This window comes from Anomaloglossus baeobatrachus, chromosome 1 (assembly GCF_048569485.1).
Source record: "Anomaloglossus baeobatrachus isolate aAnoBae1 chromosome 1, aAnoBae1.hap1, whole genome shotgun sequence".
Lineage (NCBI taxonomy): Eukaryota > Metazoa > Chordata > Amphibia > Anura > Aromobatidae > Anomaloglossus > Anomaloglossus baeobatrachus.
In genome coordinates this window covers 943,311,164-943,329,232 of record NC_134353.1, presented here as the reverse complement: position 1 = coordinate 943,329,232, position 18,069 = coordinate 943,311,164, and the positions used below count along the sequence as shown (strand labels likewise).

The 18,069-nt window shown below is 53.6% G+C and overlaps 1 protein-coding gene across 1 annotated transcript in view; it reads left to right on the top strand.

The window, feature by feature from the left end:
• RICTOR (RPTOR independent companion of MTOR complex 2) overlaps positions 1-18,069 on the top strand; it is a 161,622-nt gene that overhangs the window by 64,594 nt on the left and 78,959 nt on the right. Inside the window, exons 5-8 of the mRNA XM_075330517.1 lie at positions 6,971-7,047; positions 7,125-7,203; positions 7,286-7,395; positions 7,480-7,567. Of these exons, the coding sequence (XP_075186632.1) occupies positions 6,971-7,047; positions 7,125-7,203; positions 7,286-7,395; positions 7,480-7,567 (354 nt within the window). The remainder of the gene's footprint in view (positions 1-6,970; positions 7,048-7,124; positions 7,204-7,285; positions 7,396-7,479; positions 7,568-18,069) is intronic.

Genomic DNA, 18,069 nt, shown 5'->3' with positions numbered 1-18,069 from the left:
TGTCTGTGTTAAAGGGGACATGTCTCCAGATTTTGGCTTTCTAAACTAAAACCATCACCTTAATCGGCGCTTGTGCTGCATTCTATAAAGGTACACGTTACCCCCCCCCCTCTAGACCCCAAAAATACCTTTATAAAATCTCCCACCCAGTCCGATGGGCGTTGTAATCTGCGCCTCCTGTCCCTCCTTTCGCCCTCCTCCTGTGACTCTGACACCTCCTACACCTCGGACTCCATCCACGTAGGTTGGCAAAATCTCGACCCTGCGCAGACATATTCTCTGCTCGCGCAGGCGCACTTCGCTCTGCCCTATTGCGGGCAGAGCCGAAAACATAGGTACGCCTGCACATACCGGCGAGTTCTTTGCTCGTGCGCGACAATTTGCCTGGCGGTGTGGATGACGTCACCCGCTTCATCCACATTGCTGGACAAAATCTCGCGCCTGCGCAGAGAACGCGCCAATTTGTGCAGGCGCACCTGTGTTTCTTCGTCGCTCCATTGGGAGACCCAGACGATTGGGTGTATAGCTACCGCCTCCGGAGGCCACACAAAGCACTACACTAAAAAGTGTAGGCCCCTCCCCTTCTGGCTATACACCCCCAGTGGGATCACTGGCTCACCAGTTTTCGGCTTTGTGCGAAGGAGGTCAGACATCCACGCATAGCTCCACTGTTTAGTCAGCAGTAGCTGCTGACTATATCGGATGGAAGAAAAGAGGGCCCATATAGGGTCCCCAGCATGCTCCCTTCTCACCCCACTGGTGGTTTGTAAGGTTGAGGTACCTATTGCTGGTACGGCGGCTGGAGCCCACATGCTGTTTTCCTTCCCCATCCCCCTGAGGGGGCTCTGAGGAAGTGGGATCTTACCGGCCCCAAAGCCCTGAGGCCGGGCTCCATCCACAGACCCATTGAACCTGCTGGATGTGGAGCGGGGAGTGCCGTTCAGGGACATGGCCCTGCACCATTCAGGTACTCTGTGTCCCCGTTACACACAGGCACAGCACACTCCAGACTTGCTGGGTGTGCTAGTGCGCCGGGGACAGTAAAGGGTTACAGTCACTGCAGCCTAGCTGAGTGACTTTATTTATTGGGAACTACCGCGCCGGACGCTCCGGGAGCGGCGGCGCGGCTGGGACTTGTAGTGCGCCGGGGACTTAGCGCCGACCGCGCTTTTACGGCGGCGGCGCTTATAAATCCAGTCCCCGGCTTTTGCGGCCTAGCTCCGCTTCGTTCCCGCCCCCACCCTGTCAATTAGGGTAGGGGAGAGACGCTGTACAATCAGCAGCGCCGAGGGCTGGAGCCTTATTTACATGCTCCAGCCCTCTCACTGGACACTGTGGGACGCCAATTTCCCGCTCTGACTGGGGGCACGCCCACGGCCCGCCCCTACTCACACGAGCTGGAGAAGGACGCCGGCAGCCATTCCTGCAGTCCGAGCTGATAGATCGGACTCTGGGCAACCAGGCACAGGACTAGGGCGACCACACACCCGCTTATAGGCGGGCGGTAAGCGGCACCTGAAGTGCTGACACTAAATACCGCAGTTTTGTCCATTTGTATTTTGTGCTTACACTGCATAGGTCGCTATTTGTGGCTATATGCCCTCTTAGATGGCGACACATCAGCAGCAGGAAAGCATGGGTGCTAAGGCACAGGCTTTCCATGCTGCTTGTATTGCATGTACTGAAGTGTTCATGTGTATTTATGCTTGTATGCTATACACTGCACTGTACGGTCACTAGTCTTGGCTATATTCGCCATGGAATGGCTAGACTACAGCAGCAGAAAAGCAAGGGTGCTGAGGGCACAGGTTTTTTTCTATGCTGCTTGTATTGCAGGTGTTGCAGTGTTCATTTGTTCTTATGCTTGTATGCTATACATTGCACTGTATGGTCGCTATTCTGGGCTATATTCCCCTAGATGGCTAGTCTACAGCAGCAGAAAAGCAGGCTTTCTATGCTGCTTGTACTGCATGTGCTGCAGTGTTCATTTGTACTTTATGCTTGTATGATATACATTGCACTGTACGGTCGCCATTCTTGGCTCTATAAGTCGGCAGCAGCATATAAGCAACACAGGCTTTCCATGCTGTTTTTACTGCATGTGATACTGTTCCACGGCACTGAACCCCATTGTGTGCAATGCTCCCCTGTAGCACTTGGTCAGCCGGGGTCTCTACTTGACGTGGCCAAAAGAACCACCTCTCAACCCTGTCCAAGGACAGGGACGGAGTTGCAATGGGATAGAGACTTGCAGTCCGGACAGGCCATGGGCAATCTGGATCATTGCTCCCTGGCCACCCTCATTTGGAATAAAATCGGTGCTCCGGGGGGGGTCCCAGGAAGACTCTCTGTATGATGAGCCAGACGTAGCTCATCAGGACTTTGATCCTGACACCGCTCTCACTCCGGTTACACCGGATGGTGACGCCATAAGGAATGATCCTAGAGCGTCCATCAATGGAATGTTGGATCTTTCTCCCTCAGCTCCCCCAGTGGAGGAGTCAGCTTCACAGCAGGAGAAGTCCCATTTCAGTAGCTCAAACGTATATTGAGTATTGTTCTGGCCACGCTGACTTCAGAGAAGCAGTCCAGGAACACCACGCTTCCCAGATAAGCGTTTTCTCCAAACGTATTTAGGATACACGTTATCACTTTCCCCTGACGTGGTCAAGCGTTGGGCCCAGGGTCCAAAGGTGGATTCTCCAATCTCCAGGCTTGCGGCTAGAGCCATAGTTGCAGTGGAGATGGGACTTCACTTACAGATGCCATTGACAGACAGATGGACTCTGGTTGAAATCTGTCTATGAGGCTATCGGCGTGTCGGTTGCTCCGGCATTCACAGCCGTATGGGCACCCTAAGCTTTTCAGCTGTTCTTGCGCAGCTGGTCTTGAGCACATGTACATCTGTGCCGCAGGGGCGTCCGTAACCTCGCAATGTCTGCATTGCGACTTACCCTATTATTGCTGTCCTGGAAGGACAGTCGAGGTTTCGGTCCTTCCCAGGCTCGGGCAGGTCCCAATTGTCCTCGTCCAAAAGGGCTGAAAGGCCTCAGAGGGGCTCAGCTTCCGGCCGGGCTCAATCACGCCCAAGGAAGGCAGCCGGAGGAACCGCTACCAAAGCGGTCTCCTCATGACTCTCAGCTCTCTCATCTCTCCGCATCCGCGGTTGATGGCAGACTCGCTCGCCTTTGGCGACATTTAGCTGCCACAGGTCACAGACCGGTGGGTGAGGGACAGTGTGCCCACGTGCACAGGACAGAGTTCTGTTCTCGTTCTCCGACTCGATTCTTCAGAACGTCCCCACCTCCCCACCGAGCAGATGCTCTTCTGCAGGCAGAAGGAGTGGTAATCCCTGTTCCTCTTCAGGAACAAGACACGGTTTTCCTCCAATCTGGTTGTGGTGCCAAAAAAGGTGGGCTCTTTCCGTTCCGTTCTGGCCCTAAAACTGCTCAACAAGCACGTGGAGGCCAGGCGGTTCCGGATGATACCCTCCGCTCCGTCATTGCCTCAATGTCAAGGAAATTTCCTAGCATCAATAGGCATCAAAGATGCTTATCTCCACGTGCCGATTGCTACAGAGCACCAATGTTTTTCTACGTTTCGTGATAGGAAACGACCATCTTCAGTTCGTAGCTCTGCCATTCGGGCTGGCGACAGCCCAACGGGTGTTCGCCAAGGTCATGACGGCAGTGGTAGCAGTCTTGCACTCACAGGGACTCTCTGTGATCCCTTACTTGGACGATCTACTTGTCAAGGCACCCTCTCAAGAGGCATGCCAACTCAGCCTGAATGTTGCCCTGGAGACTCTCCAGACGTTCGGGTGGATCATCAACTTCTCAAAGTCAAACCTGTCACGACCCAATCACTAACGTATCTTGGCATGGAGTTTCATACCCTCTCAGCGGTAGTGAAGCTTCCGCTGGACAAGCAGCGGTCACTACAGACTGGGGTGCAGACTCTCCTTCAAGGTCAGTCGCACTCCTTAAGACGCCTCATGCACTTCCTCGGGAAGATGGTGGCGGCAATGGAGGCGGTTCCGTTTGCGCAGTTTCATCTGCGTCCACTTCAATGGGACATTCTCCGCCAAAGGGACGGGAAGTCAACATCCCTGAACAGGAAAGTATCCCTTTCATAGACGGCAAGGACTCTCTGCAATGGTGGCTTCTTCCCACCTCATTATCACAGGGAAGATCCTTCCTACCACCGTCTTGGGCGGTGGTCACGACAGACGCGAGTCTGTCAGGGTGGGGAGCGGTTTTTCTCCACCACAGGGCTCAGGGTACGTGGACTCAGCAGGAGTCCACCCTTCAGATCAATGTTCTGGTAATCAGAGCAATGTATCTTGCCCTACTAGCCTTCCAGCAGTGGCTGGAAAGAAAGCAGATCCGAATTCAGTCGGATAACTCCACAGCGGTGGCATACATCAATCACCAAGGAGGGACACGCAGTCGGCAAGCCTTCCAGGAAGTCCGGCGGATTCTGATGTGGGTGGAAGCCACGGCCTCCACCATATCCGCAGTTCACATCCCCGGCGTAGAAAACTGGGAGGCAGACTTCCTCAGTCGCCAGGGCATGGATGCAGGGGAATGGTCCCTTCACCCGGACGTGTTTCAGGAAATCTGTCGCCGCTGGGGAAGGCCGGACGTCGACCTAATGGCGTCCCGGCACAACAACAAGGTCCCAACCTTCATGGCACGGTCTCGCGATCAAAGAGCGCTGGCGGCAGACGCCCTAGTGCAAGATTGGTCGCAGTTCCGGCTCCCTTATGTGTTTCCACCTCTGGCACTCTTGCCCAGAGTGTTACGCAGGATCAGATCCGATTGCAGCCGCGTCATACTCGTCGCCCCAGACTGGCCGAGCAGGGCGTGGTATCCGGATCTGTGGCAGCTCACGGTCGGCCAACCGTTGGCACTACCAGACCGACTAGACTCACGGTCCCAAGGGCCGTTTTTCCATCGGAATTCTGCGGCCCTGAACCTGACTGTGGGCCTTTGAGTCCTGAATCCTGGCGTCTTCAGGATTATTCCACGGGGTCGTTGCCACCATGAGACAGGCTAGGAAGCCCACGTCCGCTAAGAACCACAGAACGTGGAGGATATTCTTATCCTGGTGCTCTGCTCAGGGAGTGTCTCCCTGGCCATTTGCATTGCCTACCTTTCTTTCTTTCCTGCAATCTGGGTTAGAAAAAGGTTTGGCGCTCGGCTCCCTTAAAGTTCAGGTATCGGCGCTATCCGTCTTTTTTCAGAGGCGTTTGGCACGCCTTCCTAAGGTGCGCACGTTCCTACAGGGGGTTTGCCATTTCGTTCCCCCGTACAAGCGGCCGTTAGATCCATGGGATCTGAACAGGGTCGAGCCTCTGAGGGAGGTTTCACTTTCTAGACTATCCCAGAAAGTGGCTTTTCTGGTAGCGATCACATCTCTTCGGAGAGTGTCTGAGCTGGCAGCGCTGTCATCCAAGACTCCCTTCCTGGTCTTCCACCAGGACAAGGTAGTGCTGCGCCCCATTCAGGAGTTTCTCCCGAAGGTGGTATCCTCTTTTCATCTTAATCAGGATATCTCCTTGCCTTCGTTTTGTCCTCATGCAGTTCATCGGTATGAGAACGATTTACATTTGTTAGATCTGGTGAGAGCACTCAGAATCTACATTTCCCGCACGGCGCCCTTGCGCCGTTCGGATGCACTCTTTGTCCTTGTCGCTGGTCAGCGCAAAGGGTCGCAGGCTTCTAAGGCCGCCCTGGCTCGATGGATCAAAGAACCAATTCTTGAAGCCTACCGTTCTGCTGGGCTTCCGGTTCCATCAGGGCTGAAGGCCCATTCTACCAGAGCCGTGGGTGCGTCCTGGGCATTACGACACCAGGCTACGGCTCAACAGGTGTGCCAGGCAGCTACCTGGTCGAGTCTGCACACTTTCACCAAACATTATCAGGTGCATACCTATGCTTCGGCGGACGCCAGCCTAGGTAGAAGAGTCCTGCAGGCGGCAGTTGCCTCCCCGTAGGGGAGGGCTGTCTTCGCAGCTCTAACATGAGGTATTTCTTTACCCACCCAGGGACAGCTTTTGGACGTCCCAATCGTCTGGGTCTCCCAATGGAGCGACGAAGAAGAAGGGAATTTTGTTACTTACCGTAAATTCCTTTTCTTCTAGCTCCTATTGGGAGACCCAGCACCCGCCCTGTTGTCCTTCGGGATTTTTGGGTTGTTTCGGGTACACATGTTGTTCATGTTGAACGGTTTTTTCAGCTCTCCGATATTACTCGGAGTGAATTTGTTTAAACCAGTTATTGGCTTTCCTCCTTCTTGCTTTTGCACTAAAACTGGTGAGCCAGTGATCCCACTGGGGGTGTATAGCCAGAAGGGGAGGGGCCTTACACTTTTTAGTGTAGTGCTTTGTGTGGCCTCCGGAGGCGGTAGCTATACACCCAATCGTCTGGGTCTCCCAATAGGAGCTAGAAGAAAAGGAATTTACGGTAAGTAACAAAATTCCCTTCTTTCGGCTCAACCCGCAATAGGGCAGATCGAAGTGCGCCTGCACGAGCCGGGAATATGGAGATTTTGCCCGTTTACGTGGATGGCGTTTGAGGCGTCATCCACGGCAATCAGCACAGGAGGAGGATGAAAGGAGGGCCTGGAGGCGCAAATTAGGACGCCCATCGGACTGGACAATTTACATAAAAGGCGGCAGATTTTATAAAGGTATTCATGGGGTCTGCAGGGGGAATAAGGGGGTGACGTGCACCTCTACAGAATGCAGCACAGGCGCTGCTTAAGGTGCTAGTTTTAGTTTTGGCCAAAATCTGGTGACAGGTTCCCTTTAATGAAAAAGTAAAAAAAAAAAAAAAAAATTGTGGTTGCAGAAAAAAAACAAAAAAAAGAAAATATTGATGTCACAGATGAAAGATAACTTGATTGTCGCCTCTGGATGAAATGAAATCATCCGTTTTGTCGCTGACCGTTTCTCCGTTTCCTCCAGGCTAATCTCCACGCTCTGATCCAGATGAAGCCGGCGCTCTCTCACCTGGGAGATAAGGGGCTGCTCCTCCTCCTGCGGTAGGGCCGGTCACCCCCTGCGGACGTCACGGTGGGGCGCGCCTCGCGTATTTATCTGTCCGTCTTTCATGTTGCAGGTTCCTTTCTATTCCAAAGGGGTTTTCCTATTTGAATGAAAGAGGCTACGTAACGAAGGAGCTGGAGAAGTGGCAGAAGGTGCGTAGTCATGTGTGTGCAGGATAGCCAAGGAGGCGGGGCTTATCAGGCTCTGGCGACAATTATTTGTCTTCATTTTTAGGAATATAATTTAAAATACGTGGATCTAATTGAAGAGCAGCTGAACGAGGCCCTGACCACCTACCGCAAGCCTGTGGACGGGGACAACTACGTCCGGCGCAGTAACCAACGGTAACGGCTGCCTTCCCCCGATACAGCGCGCTCCGAGGGGCGTCCGCAGATAGAGACTCTGACCTGTGCTTGTCTTATTCACAGAGTGCTGCGCCCCTACGTCTATCTCCCCGTTCACCTCTACGGGCAGCTGGTGCATCACAAAACCGGCTGCCATCTGCTGGAAGTCCAGGTGAGAAGAAGTGATCACTGCCACAAGTGGTAAAAATGACCGATACTGACTGACGGGAAATTTACCCTTAAGCGTCTTTATAAAACGGTTTACATCTGAGGTTTTTTGTTTTTCATTGTCTTTTATTATGGTTTGCATTTATTTTTTAAATTATTATAGCCTATTTTATTACTATTATTTTGTTTATTACTCCTATTTTTTTTCCTTATTTTTGATTTTTTTTAATACAATTTTTTATATTTGTTTTTTTCGTGTTTTTTTTCGATTTAGATTTAGTTTAAAAAATATATTTCTTTGTCGCTCTATTGGGAGACCCAGACAATTGGGTGTATAGCTACTGCCTCCGGAGGCCACACAAAGTATTACACTTAAAAGTGTAAGGCCCCTCCCCTACTGCCTATACACCCCCCGTGGGATCACGGGCTCCTCAGTTTTTCATGCTTTGTGCGAAGGAGGCTAACATCCACGCATAGCTCCACTGTTTAGTCAGCAGCAGCTGCTGACTTTGTCGGATGGAAGAAAAGAGGGCCCATACTAGGGCCCCCAGCATGCTCCCTTCTCACCCCACTTTTGTCGGAGGTGTTTGATAAGGTTGAGGTACCCATTGCGGGTACGGAGGCTGGAGCCCACATGCTGCTTTCCTTCCCCATCCCCTTAGGGCTCTGGGTGAAGTGGGATCCTATCGGTCTCCAGGCACAGGAGACCGTGCTCCGTCCACAGCCCTGGGGATCTGCTGGACATGGAGCTGAGTATCGTCACGGACAGGGCCCTGCTACATTAAGGTACTCTGTGTCCCCGTACAAATCGCGCACACACACACCAGCATTGCTGGGTGTGTTAGTGCGCCGGGGGCAGCAGCGCGGCGCGCTTGTGCTATACTCACTGCAGCTTGCTGAGTGAGTTTATGTGTTAGGAACTACTGCGCCGGCCGCTGATGGCGGTTTTTACGGCGGCAGCGCTGCGGCGCGGCTGGGACTTGTGGTGCGCCGGGGACTTCCGCGCTGGCCGCGCTTATACGGCGGCCGCGCTTATAAATCGAGTCCCCGGCTTTTGCGGCCTAGTTCCGTTTCGTTCCCGCCCCCAGGCCTGCCAGTCAGGGGAAGGGCGGGACGCTGTTCAGAACGTCAGCGCCGAGGGCTGGAGTCTGCTTAGCATACTCCAACCCCCCTCACTGGGCACAGTGGGACGCCAGTTTCCCGCACTTTGTCTGGGGCACGCCCACGGCCCACCCCTCTTCACAGGACGCTGGCAGCCATTCCTGTTTGCAGTCTCAGTGGAGAAGGGAGACAAGCTCTGGGAGACCCAGACACGGGATTCTGGCGACCACACACCCGCTTGGAGCGGGCGGTAAGCGGCACCTCGGGTGCTGACACCACTTGTGCCGAAGTGTTCATTTGTACTTTATGCTTGTATTCTATACATTGCACTGTACGGTCGCTATTCTTGGCTATATACCCTCCTAGATTGCTAGACAACATGTCGTCCGCAAAAAGCAAGGGGGCCAAGACACAGGCTTTCTATGCTACTTGTACCGCATGTGGGGCTGTTCTACCGGCTGGTGCCACTGACCCCCATTGTGTGCAATGTTCGGCCCCTGTGGCACTTGCTCAGCCGGGGCCTCTGCTAGAGGTGGCCCAAGGAGAACCACCTGTGAACACTGTCCAGGTGACAGGGACGGAGTTTGCAGTTTTTGCTGATAGATTGTCTGTGACTATGACTAAAATCCTTGAGACTTTGCAGTCCAGACCGGTACCTCAGACCATGGGCACTGTTGATTCAATGCTCCCTGGCCCCCCTCATTTGGAACAAATCCGTGCTCCGGGGGGGTCCCATGCATCCCGGGGTGAAGGCTCTGACACGGACGACAGTCCCAGACAGCCTAAGCGAGCTCGCTGGGAGCGACCCTCGACTTCATCACACTGGTCAGGGTCCCAGCAGGAGGACTCTCTATATGATGAGGCAGAGGTAGCTGATCAGGATTCTGATCCTGAGACCGCTCTTAATCTCGATACACCTGAGGGGGACGCAATAGTGAATGATCTCATAGCGTCCATCAATAAAATGTTGGATATTTCTCCCCCAGCTCCTCCAGTGGAGGAGTCAGCTTCACAGCAGGAGAAATTCCATTTCAGGTATCCCAAGCGTAAATTGAGTACTTTTCTGGACCACTCTGACTTTAGAGAGTCAGTCCAGAAACACCACGCTTATCCGGATAAGCGTTTCTCCAAACGTCTTAAGGATACACGTTATCCCTTTCCCCCTGATGTGGTCAAGAGCTGGACCCAGTGTCCAAAGGTGGATCCCCCAATCTCCAGGCTTGCGGCTAGATCCATAGTGGCAGTGGAAGATGGGGCTTCACTTAAAGATGCCACTGACAGACAGATGGAACTCTGGTTGAAATCCATCTATGAAGCTATCGGCGCGTCGTTTGCTCCAGCATTCGCAGCTGTATGGGCACTCCAAGCTATTTCAGCTGGTCTTGCGCAGGTTGACACTGTCACACGTACATCTGCTCCGCAGGTGGCACCCTTAACCTCTCAAATGTCTGCATTTGCGTCTTACGCTATTAATGCTGTCCTGGACTCTACGAGCCGTACGGCAGTGGCGTCCGCCAACTCCGTGGTTTTATGCAGAGCCTTGTGGTTAAGGGAATGGAAGGCAGATTCTGCTTCCAAGAAGTGCTTAACCAGTTTGCCATTTTCTGGTGACAGACTGTTTGGTGAGAGATTGGATGAAATCATTAAACAGTCCAAGGGTAAGGATTCATCCTTACCTCAGCCCAGACCAAATAAACCCCAACAGAGAAGGGGACAGTCGAGGTTCCGGTCCTTTCGAGGCTCGGGCAGGTCCCAATTCTCCTCGTCCAAAAGGACTCAGAAGGATCAGAGGACCTCAGATTCTTGGCGGGCTCAGTCACGCCCGAAGAAAGCAGCCGGAGGAACCGCTACCAAGGCGGCTTCCTCATGACTTTCGGCCTCCTCTCTCCGCATCCTCGGTCGGTGGCAGGCTCTCCCGCTTTGGCGACATTTGGCTGCCACAGGTCAAAGACCGTTGGGTGAGAGACATTCTGTCTCACGGGTACAGGATAGAGTTCAGTTCTCGTCCTCCAACTCGATTCTTCAGAACTTCTCCGCCTCCCGGCCGAGCCGAGGCTCTTCTGCAGGCGGTGTGCTCTTTAAAGGCAGAAGGAGTGGTGATCCCTGTTCCTCTTCAGGAGCAAGGTCACGGTTTTTACTCCAATTTGTTTGTGGTGCCAAAAAAGGACGGGTCTTTCCGTCCTGTTCTGGACCTAAAACTGCTCAACAAGCATGTGAAAACCAGGCGGTTCCGGATGGAATCCCTCCGTTCCGTCATCGCCTCAATGTCTCAAGGAGATTTCCTAGCATCAATAGACATCAAAGATGCTTATCTCCACGTGCCGATTGCTCCAGAGCACCAGCGTTTTGTACGCTTCGTTATAGGAGACGAACACCTTCAGTTCGTAGCCCTGCCTTTCGGTCTGGCGACAGCCCCAAGGGTCTTCACCAAAGTCATGGCAGCAGTAGTAGCAGTCCTGCACTCTCAGGGTCACTCCGTGATCCCTTACTTAGACGATCTACTTGTCAAGGCACCCTCTCAAGAGGCATGCCAACACAGCCTGAACGTTGCGCTGGAGACACTCCAGAGTTTCGGGTGGATCATCAACTTTTCAAAGTCAAATCTCACCCCGACCCAATCGATAACATACCTTGGCATGGAGTTTCATACTCTCTCAGCGATAGTGATGCTTCCGCTGGACAAACAGCATTCACTACAGATAGGGGTGCAATCTCTCCTTCAGGGCCAGTCGCATCCCTTGAGACGCCTCATGCACTTCTTGGGGAAGATGGTAGCAGCAATGGAGGCAGTCCCTTTCGCGCAGTTTCATCTGCGTCCACTACAATGGGATATTCTCCGCCAATGGGACGGGAAGCCGACGTCCCTAGACAGGAACGTCTCCCTTTCTCAGACGGCCAAGGATTCTCTTCAGTGGTGGCTTCTTCCCACCTCATTGTCAATAGGAAAGTCTTTCCTACCCCCATCCTGGGCGGTGGTCACAACGGACGCGAGTCTATCAGGGTGGGGAGCAGTTTTTCTCCACCACAGGGCTCAAGGTACGTGGACTCAGCAAGAGTCCACCCTTCAGATCAATGTTCTGGAAATCAGAGCAGTGTATCTTGCCCTACAAGCCTTCCAGCAGTGGCTGGAAGGCAAGCAGATCCGAATTCAGTCGGACAACTCCACAGCGGTGGCATACATCAACCACCAAGGAGGGACACGCAGTCGGCAAGCCTTCCAGGAAGTCCGGCGGATTCTGACGTGGGTGGAAGACACGGCATCCACCATATCCGCAGTTCACATCCCGGGCGTAGAAAACTGGGAAGCAGACTTCCTCAGTCGCCAGGGTATGGACGCAGGGGAATGGTCTCTTCACCCGGACGTGTTTCAGGAAATCTGTCGCTGCTGGGGGATGCCGGACGTCGACCTAATGGCGTCCCGGCACAACAACAAGGTCCCGGCCTTAATGGCACGGTCTCACGATCTCAGAGCTCTGGCGGCGGACGCCTTAGTTCAAGATTGGTCGCAGTTTCGGCTGCCTTATGTGTTCCCACCTCTGGCGCTGTTGCCCAGAGTGCTACGCAAGATCAGGTCCGACTGCCGCCGCGCCATCCTCGTCGCTCCAGACTGGCCAAGGAGGTCGTGGTACCCGGATCTGTGGCATCTCACGGTAGGACAACCGTGGGCACTACCAGACCGGCCAGACTTGCTGTCTCAAGGGCCGTTTTTCCATCAGAATTCTACGGCCCTGAGCCTGACTGTGTGGCCATTGAGTCCTGGATCCTAGCGTCTTCAGGTTTATCTCAAGAGGTCATTGCCACCATGAGACAGGCTAGGAAACTAACCTCTGGCAAGATCTACCACAGGACGTGGAAGATATTCTTAGCTTGGTGTTCTGCTCAGGAAGTTTCCCCCTGGCCATTTGCATTGCCTACTTTCTTTCCTTCCTGCAATCCGGGTTGGAAAAAGGTCTGTCGCTCGGCTCCCTTAAGGGACAAGTTGCGGCGCTTTCTGTATTTTTTCAGAAGCGCCTAGCACGACTTCCTCAGGTACGCACGTTCCTGCAAGGAGTTTGTCATATCGTCCCTCCTTACAAGCGACCGTTAGAGCCCTGGGATCTGAACAGGGTTCTAATTGCTCTTCAGAAGCCGCCTTTCGAGCCTTTGAGGGATGTTTCCCTGTCTCGCCTTTCTCAGAAAGTGGCTTTTCTAGTAGCGGTCACGTCTCTTCGGAGAGTGTCCGAGCTAGCAGCGCTGTCATGCAAATCTCCCTTCCTGGTATTTCACCAGGATAAGGTGGTGCTGCGCCCGATTCCGGAGTTTCTCCCTAAGGTGGTATCCCCCTTTCATCTCAATCAGGATATCTCCTTACCTTCTTTGTGTCCTCGTCCAGTTCATCAATGTGAAAAGGATTTGCATATGTTGGATCTGGTGAGAGCACTCAGAATCTACATTTCCCGCACGGCTCCTCTGCGCCGCTCGGATGCACTCTTTGTCCTTGTCGCTGGCCAGCGTAAAGGGTCGCAAGCTTCCAAATCCTCCCTGGCTCGGTGGATCAAGGAACCAATTCTTGAAGCCTACCGTTCTGCGGGGCTTCCGGTTCCCTCCGGGCTGAGAGCCCATTCTACCAGAGCCGTGGGTGCGTCCTGGGCATTACGGCACCAGGCTACGGCTCAGCAGGTGTGCCAGGCGGCTACCTGGTCGAGTCTGCACACTTTTACCAAGCATTATCAGGTGCATACCTATGCTTCGGCGGACGCCAGCCTAGGTAGACAAGTCCTTCAGGCGGCGATTGCCCACCTGTAGAAAAGGGTCGTTTTTACGGCCCTATCATGAGGTATTATTTTACCCACCCAGGGATTGCTTTTGGACATCCCAATTGTCTGGGTCTCCCAATAGAGCGACAAAGAAGAAGGGAATTTTGTTTACTTACCGTAAATTCCTTTTCTTCTAGCTCTAATTGGGAGACCCAGCACCCGCCCCTGTTTTTTTGTATACACATGTTGTTCAGGTTGAATGGTTTCAGTTCTCCGATATTCCTTCGGATTGAATTTACTTAAACCAGTTTATTGGCTTTCCTCCTTCTTGCTTTTGCACTAAAACTGAGGAACCCGTGATCCCACGGGGGGTGTATAGGCAGTAGGGGAGGGGCCTTACACTTTTAAGTGTAATACTTTGTGTGGCCTCCGGAGGCAGTAGCTATACACCCAATTGTCTGGGTCTCCCAATTAGAGCTAGAAGAAAAGGAATTTACGGTAAGTAAACAAAATTCCCTTCATTTTTTATATATATATTTTCTAATTTATTTTCCTTATTTTTGATATTTCTTTTTCGCTCCTAATTGGGAGACCCAGACAATTGGGTGTATAGCTATTGCCTCCGGAGGCCACACAAAGTATTACACTTAAAAGTGTAAGGCCCCTCCCCTTCTGGCTATACACCCCCAGTGGGATCACTGGCTCACCAGTTTTGTGCTTTGTGCGAAGGAGGCAACACATCCACGCATAGCTCCACTGTTTAGTCAGCAGCAGCTGCTGACTATGTCGGATGGAAGAAAAGAGGGCCCATACTAGGGCCCCCAGCATGCTCCCTTCTCACCCCACTTCATGTCGGAGGTGTTTGTTAAGGTTGAGGTACCCATTGCGGGTACGGAGGCTGGAGCCCACATGCTGCTTCCTTCCCCATCCCTTTTTACAGGGCTCTGGGTGAAGTGGGATTCTATCGGTCTCCAGGCACTGAGACCGTGCTCCATCCACAGCCCCTGGTATCTGCTGGACATGGAGCGGAGTATCTTCAGGGACATGGCCCTGCTACATGGAGGTACTCTGTGTCCCTGTGGGGACCGCGCAGACACACGGCAGCACTGCTGGGTGTGTTAGTGCGCCAGGGACAGCGGCGCTGTCCGCACTAGTGCCATCGCACACCACAGCGTTTGCTGGGTGTGTTAGTGTATTGGGTGACTACTGCGCTAACCGCCGCTGCCATTTTTATTTAAGGCGCCGCTGGGATTTGTGGTGCGCCGGGGACTTCCGCGCCGGCCAGCACTGATATGCCGGCCGCGCTTATTAACTCGAGTCCCCGGCTTCTGGGCCTAGTCTCCCTTCGTTACCGCCCACAGGCCTGACAGTCAGGGTAGGGGCGTGACGCTGCATAGCACAGCAGCGCTGAGAGCTGGAGTATGTTTTGCATACTCCACCCCTCTCACTGTGTGCACTGTGAAACCGGATTCCCGCACTTTCTCAGGCACGCCCACGGCTTCCTTCTCTACAAGGACGCCGGCAGCCATTAGTGTCAGTTTCTGTACGATACAGAGATGTGAGGAAAATCCGGAGATATGACGATAAATCATGACATTCAAGTCATGTCAGGAAGCCCTCTCCTGGTGTCACTACCCCCTTCCCTTCACACAACTGGTTTAGCAACAAATCCATGGCCATGTCCTGTGATATGGAAATTAGGTGGCTTTAGGACAATGGACACAGGATGACTCCCTGCCGTCACCCTGTAGTAGGAGCTGCTAGCTAGTTAGCAAGGCTATGGAAATAGCCAGACAGAACGACTCCAGTAAAAAATGGTTCATATCTCGCAAGCCATATTTCCGATAAATATGGCAACCATAAAAATGGTGTCTCCGCATGTGGACGATGCCGGCACCCCCTTTTTATGGGAACAGGACATTGGGAAATGCCCCAGGCGTGATATCAGCCAATGGGGAACTGGCAGACAGGTCATGAGTCCCCTCGTTCTGTAGCTAAATTCATAACTGTCACAATGAGAGCATTGGCGTCCGCCTACGACGCTCCCAGGCAAAGTTATAGCCAAAATCCCCTTTGCTGGATAATTCTGATCCATGCAGGGGGAGTGGCAGTGCTTCCCTGTGAGGTCACTAAGGTAGGAGGGGACCTGGATCTGCCCAGGTTGATAACCCTACTTCGGCCATTTTCCAGCGTTCTTCTCGCTGGGGGCACGTGTAGGAAACATCTGTGGGAGTTCCTGGAAACCTGGTCTACAGCGCCCCCCTGTGGCCAGACGCACAAGGTAACTGATTGAACTGTGTATGCCTGTTTGTAACCCATGCTTTGATTGTAACTGTACTCTGACATAACTGTATATTCTGTAGATTCCCTATTGTATATATTGTAGTTTCTAGTGTGCTTTAGGCGATTAAATTATATAATTAATCCTGGGCTGTTCTGTTATCTCGATCTTGAATCCCACGTCCGTGTGTTCGGCTAATAGTTACCGTGAAGCGGTTGGTGGCAGCGAGTTGTGCCAAGGATTATTGTGGGGAGGCCAGTGAGATTCGGGAAGATATTATATATTCCGCCCGCGGAGGTCGGGGGAATATATACCCTACTCTCACCGGGGACCCTTCAATAATCGGCATAAGTAGTATAGCGGCCTCCTTGCTTATTGTCGGGCAATTCCATAATTGGCCTGACTATAAGAGGGGCGCTAGAGAGCGCGTCACGTGCTCTGTCTGTCGGTCGGGAGGTATAAAGGAGGGGTGACCCCCCACTTGTTACCCCCCGATTGTGACGTACTGGTAGCCAGCGCGGGGGATTTCTGAGTGACCCCCCCGGTGGTTTGTGACATATTGGTGGCATAGCGGTGGGATCGAGATAATAGTGTGTGTGAGTGTGAGACCCATACTCCCAGACACTAAAGACTGCCTGCAGCAGCTGTGGCTGCTGGGGTCTTCAGACTAGCTCAACACTAGAGTGTCAGAGTGCAGATACTGTAAGGTGTGTGGAGGCATCAGGTGTCAGTTCTGTGTCAGTGACCAAAAGTCTGCAAGAATGGCTGATGGCACCAGGAGCAGAGCTATGCAACTGGCCAATGCTAAGGCAGGAGCCGAAGAGAGGGAGGACGGTGCTGTGGACAGCAATGAGGAGGTTGCCCACGAGTCCTCCAGGAGCTCGACGCCAGAAAACAGCTCTGCAGAGGACATTGCACAACCGGGCACTGCTGGACAAGATGAGGAGCAGCTCGCCCAGGGGTCCTCAACGAGCCAGATGCCAGCCCTCCGCTCTGCAATGGACAGTGAATCACCAGGCTCCGCAGCGGGCCGCAGATCACCACGTGCCATTCCACCGAGCCTGGGAGGCTCGGATAGCCTTCTTCAAATGGCTATGGCCCTTCTCCAGGCTGGAGACCGGGATACCTACGAGATACTCATGGCAGAGCGCAGGGCAGAGCGGCAGGCAGCGCGTGAAGAGCGCCAGGCAGAGCGTGACTACCAGCTGCAGCTAGCTCAGCTCCGGCCCTCATCAGCCGCACGTGACCTTCAAGACACCAAACTTCCAAAGGTCCGTGTTGAGGACTTCCCAGTGCTGGAGAAGGATGGAGACTTGGACTCTTTCTTGACTGCTTTTGAACGGACTTGCTTGCAGCACCATCTGAACAAGGACCAGTGGGCCAAATACCTGACCCCCCGTTTAAGGGGTAAGGCCCTGGATATCCTTGGGGACTTGCCTGCTGAGGCAGATCAGGGCTACGACACCATCAAGCGGGCCCTGATCCAACAGTACAACCTCACTCCGGAGTCCTACCGCAAGAAGTTCCGGACCCTGCAGAAGGGACCAAAGGACTCCTGGGCTGACCACCGGCGGGCACTTGCCCGAGCTGCCGACCACTGGACCCAAGGCCTGCAGCTTTCCACCGGACCGGAGATCCTGGACTTGTTCATCACGGAGCAACTCTTGTGGAACTGCCCTGAAGATCTCCGCCAGTTCATCCGAGACCAGAAGCCAAAGGGATCCACGGCTACAGCTGCCCTTGCCGATGACTACACCAACAACCGGGCCCCTGAGGCCAGGAGAGCGGCCACCAGCAGCACCTGGAGAGGGGGTAAGATGAATTCTGCGACTGCCCCACCTGCCCCTAGACTGCAGGGGGTCTCCCCCTCAACTCCCCTCTCCAGGCCCGTGGCGGAACCAAGACGGTGCCACCAGTGCAACCTACCTGGACACTTCAAGGCCATGTGCCCTCAGCGTCCCAAGGCCCCGGCTCCGTCCCCGTCCCAAGGGCCGCCCAAGGTGTATTGTGTGGGTGGGGGTGGTGGTAGGTCCCTGGACAGCTTCCAACCTGTCACCGTCGGCCAGTCTGTGACCATGGGACTGCGAGACAGCGCCTCGGAGGTGACTCTGGTGCGGCCTGAGATGGTGTCCCCCCAAGACTTGATCCCTGGAAAAACCCTCGCTGTCTCCGGGATTGGAGGCATTGACCCGGCGCTGCCTGTTGCTGACATTTATGTGGACTGGGGCGCAGGGCGAGGGGTGAGGGAGGTGGGGGTAACTGATCGGATCCCTGCAAACGTGCTACTTGGGACAGATTTGGGGCAGATAACCTCCCAGTTTGGGCCCCAACCAAGGGCTGAACCTTCAGCCCGTACTGACATGCCTCCGGACAATGTTAATGTGTTAT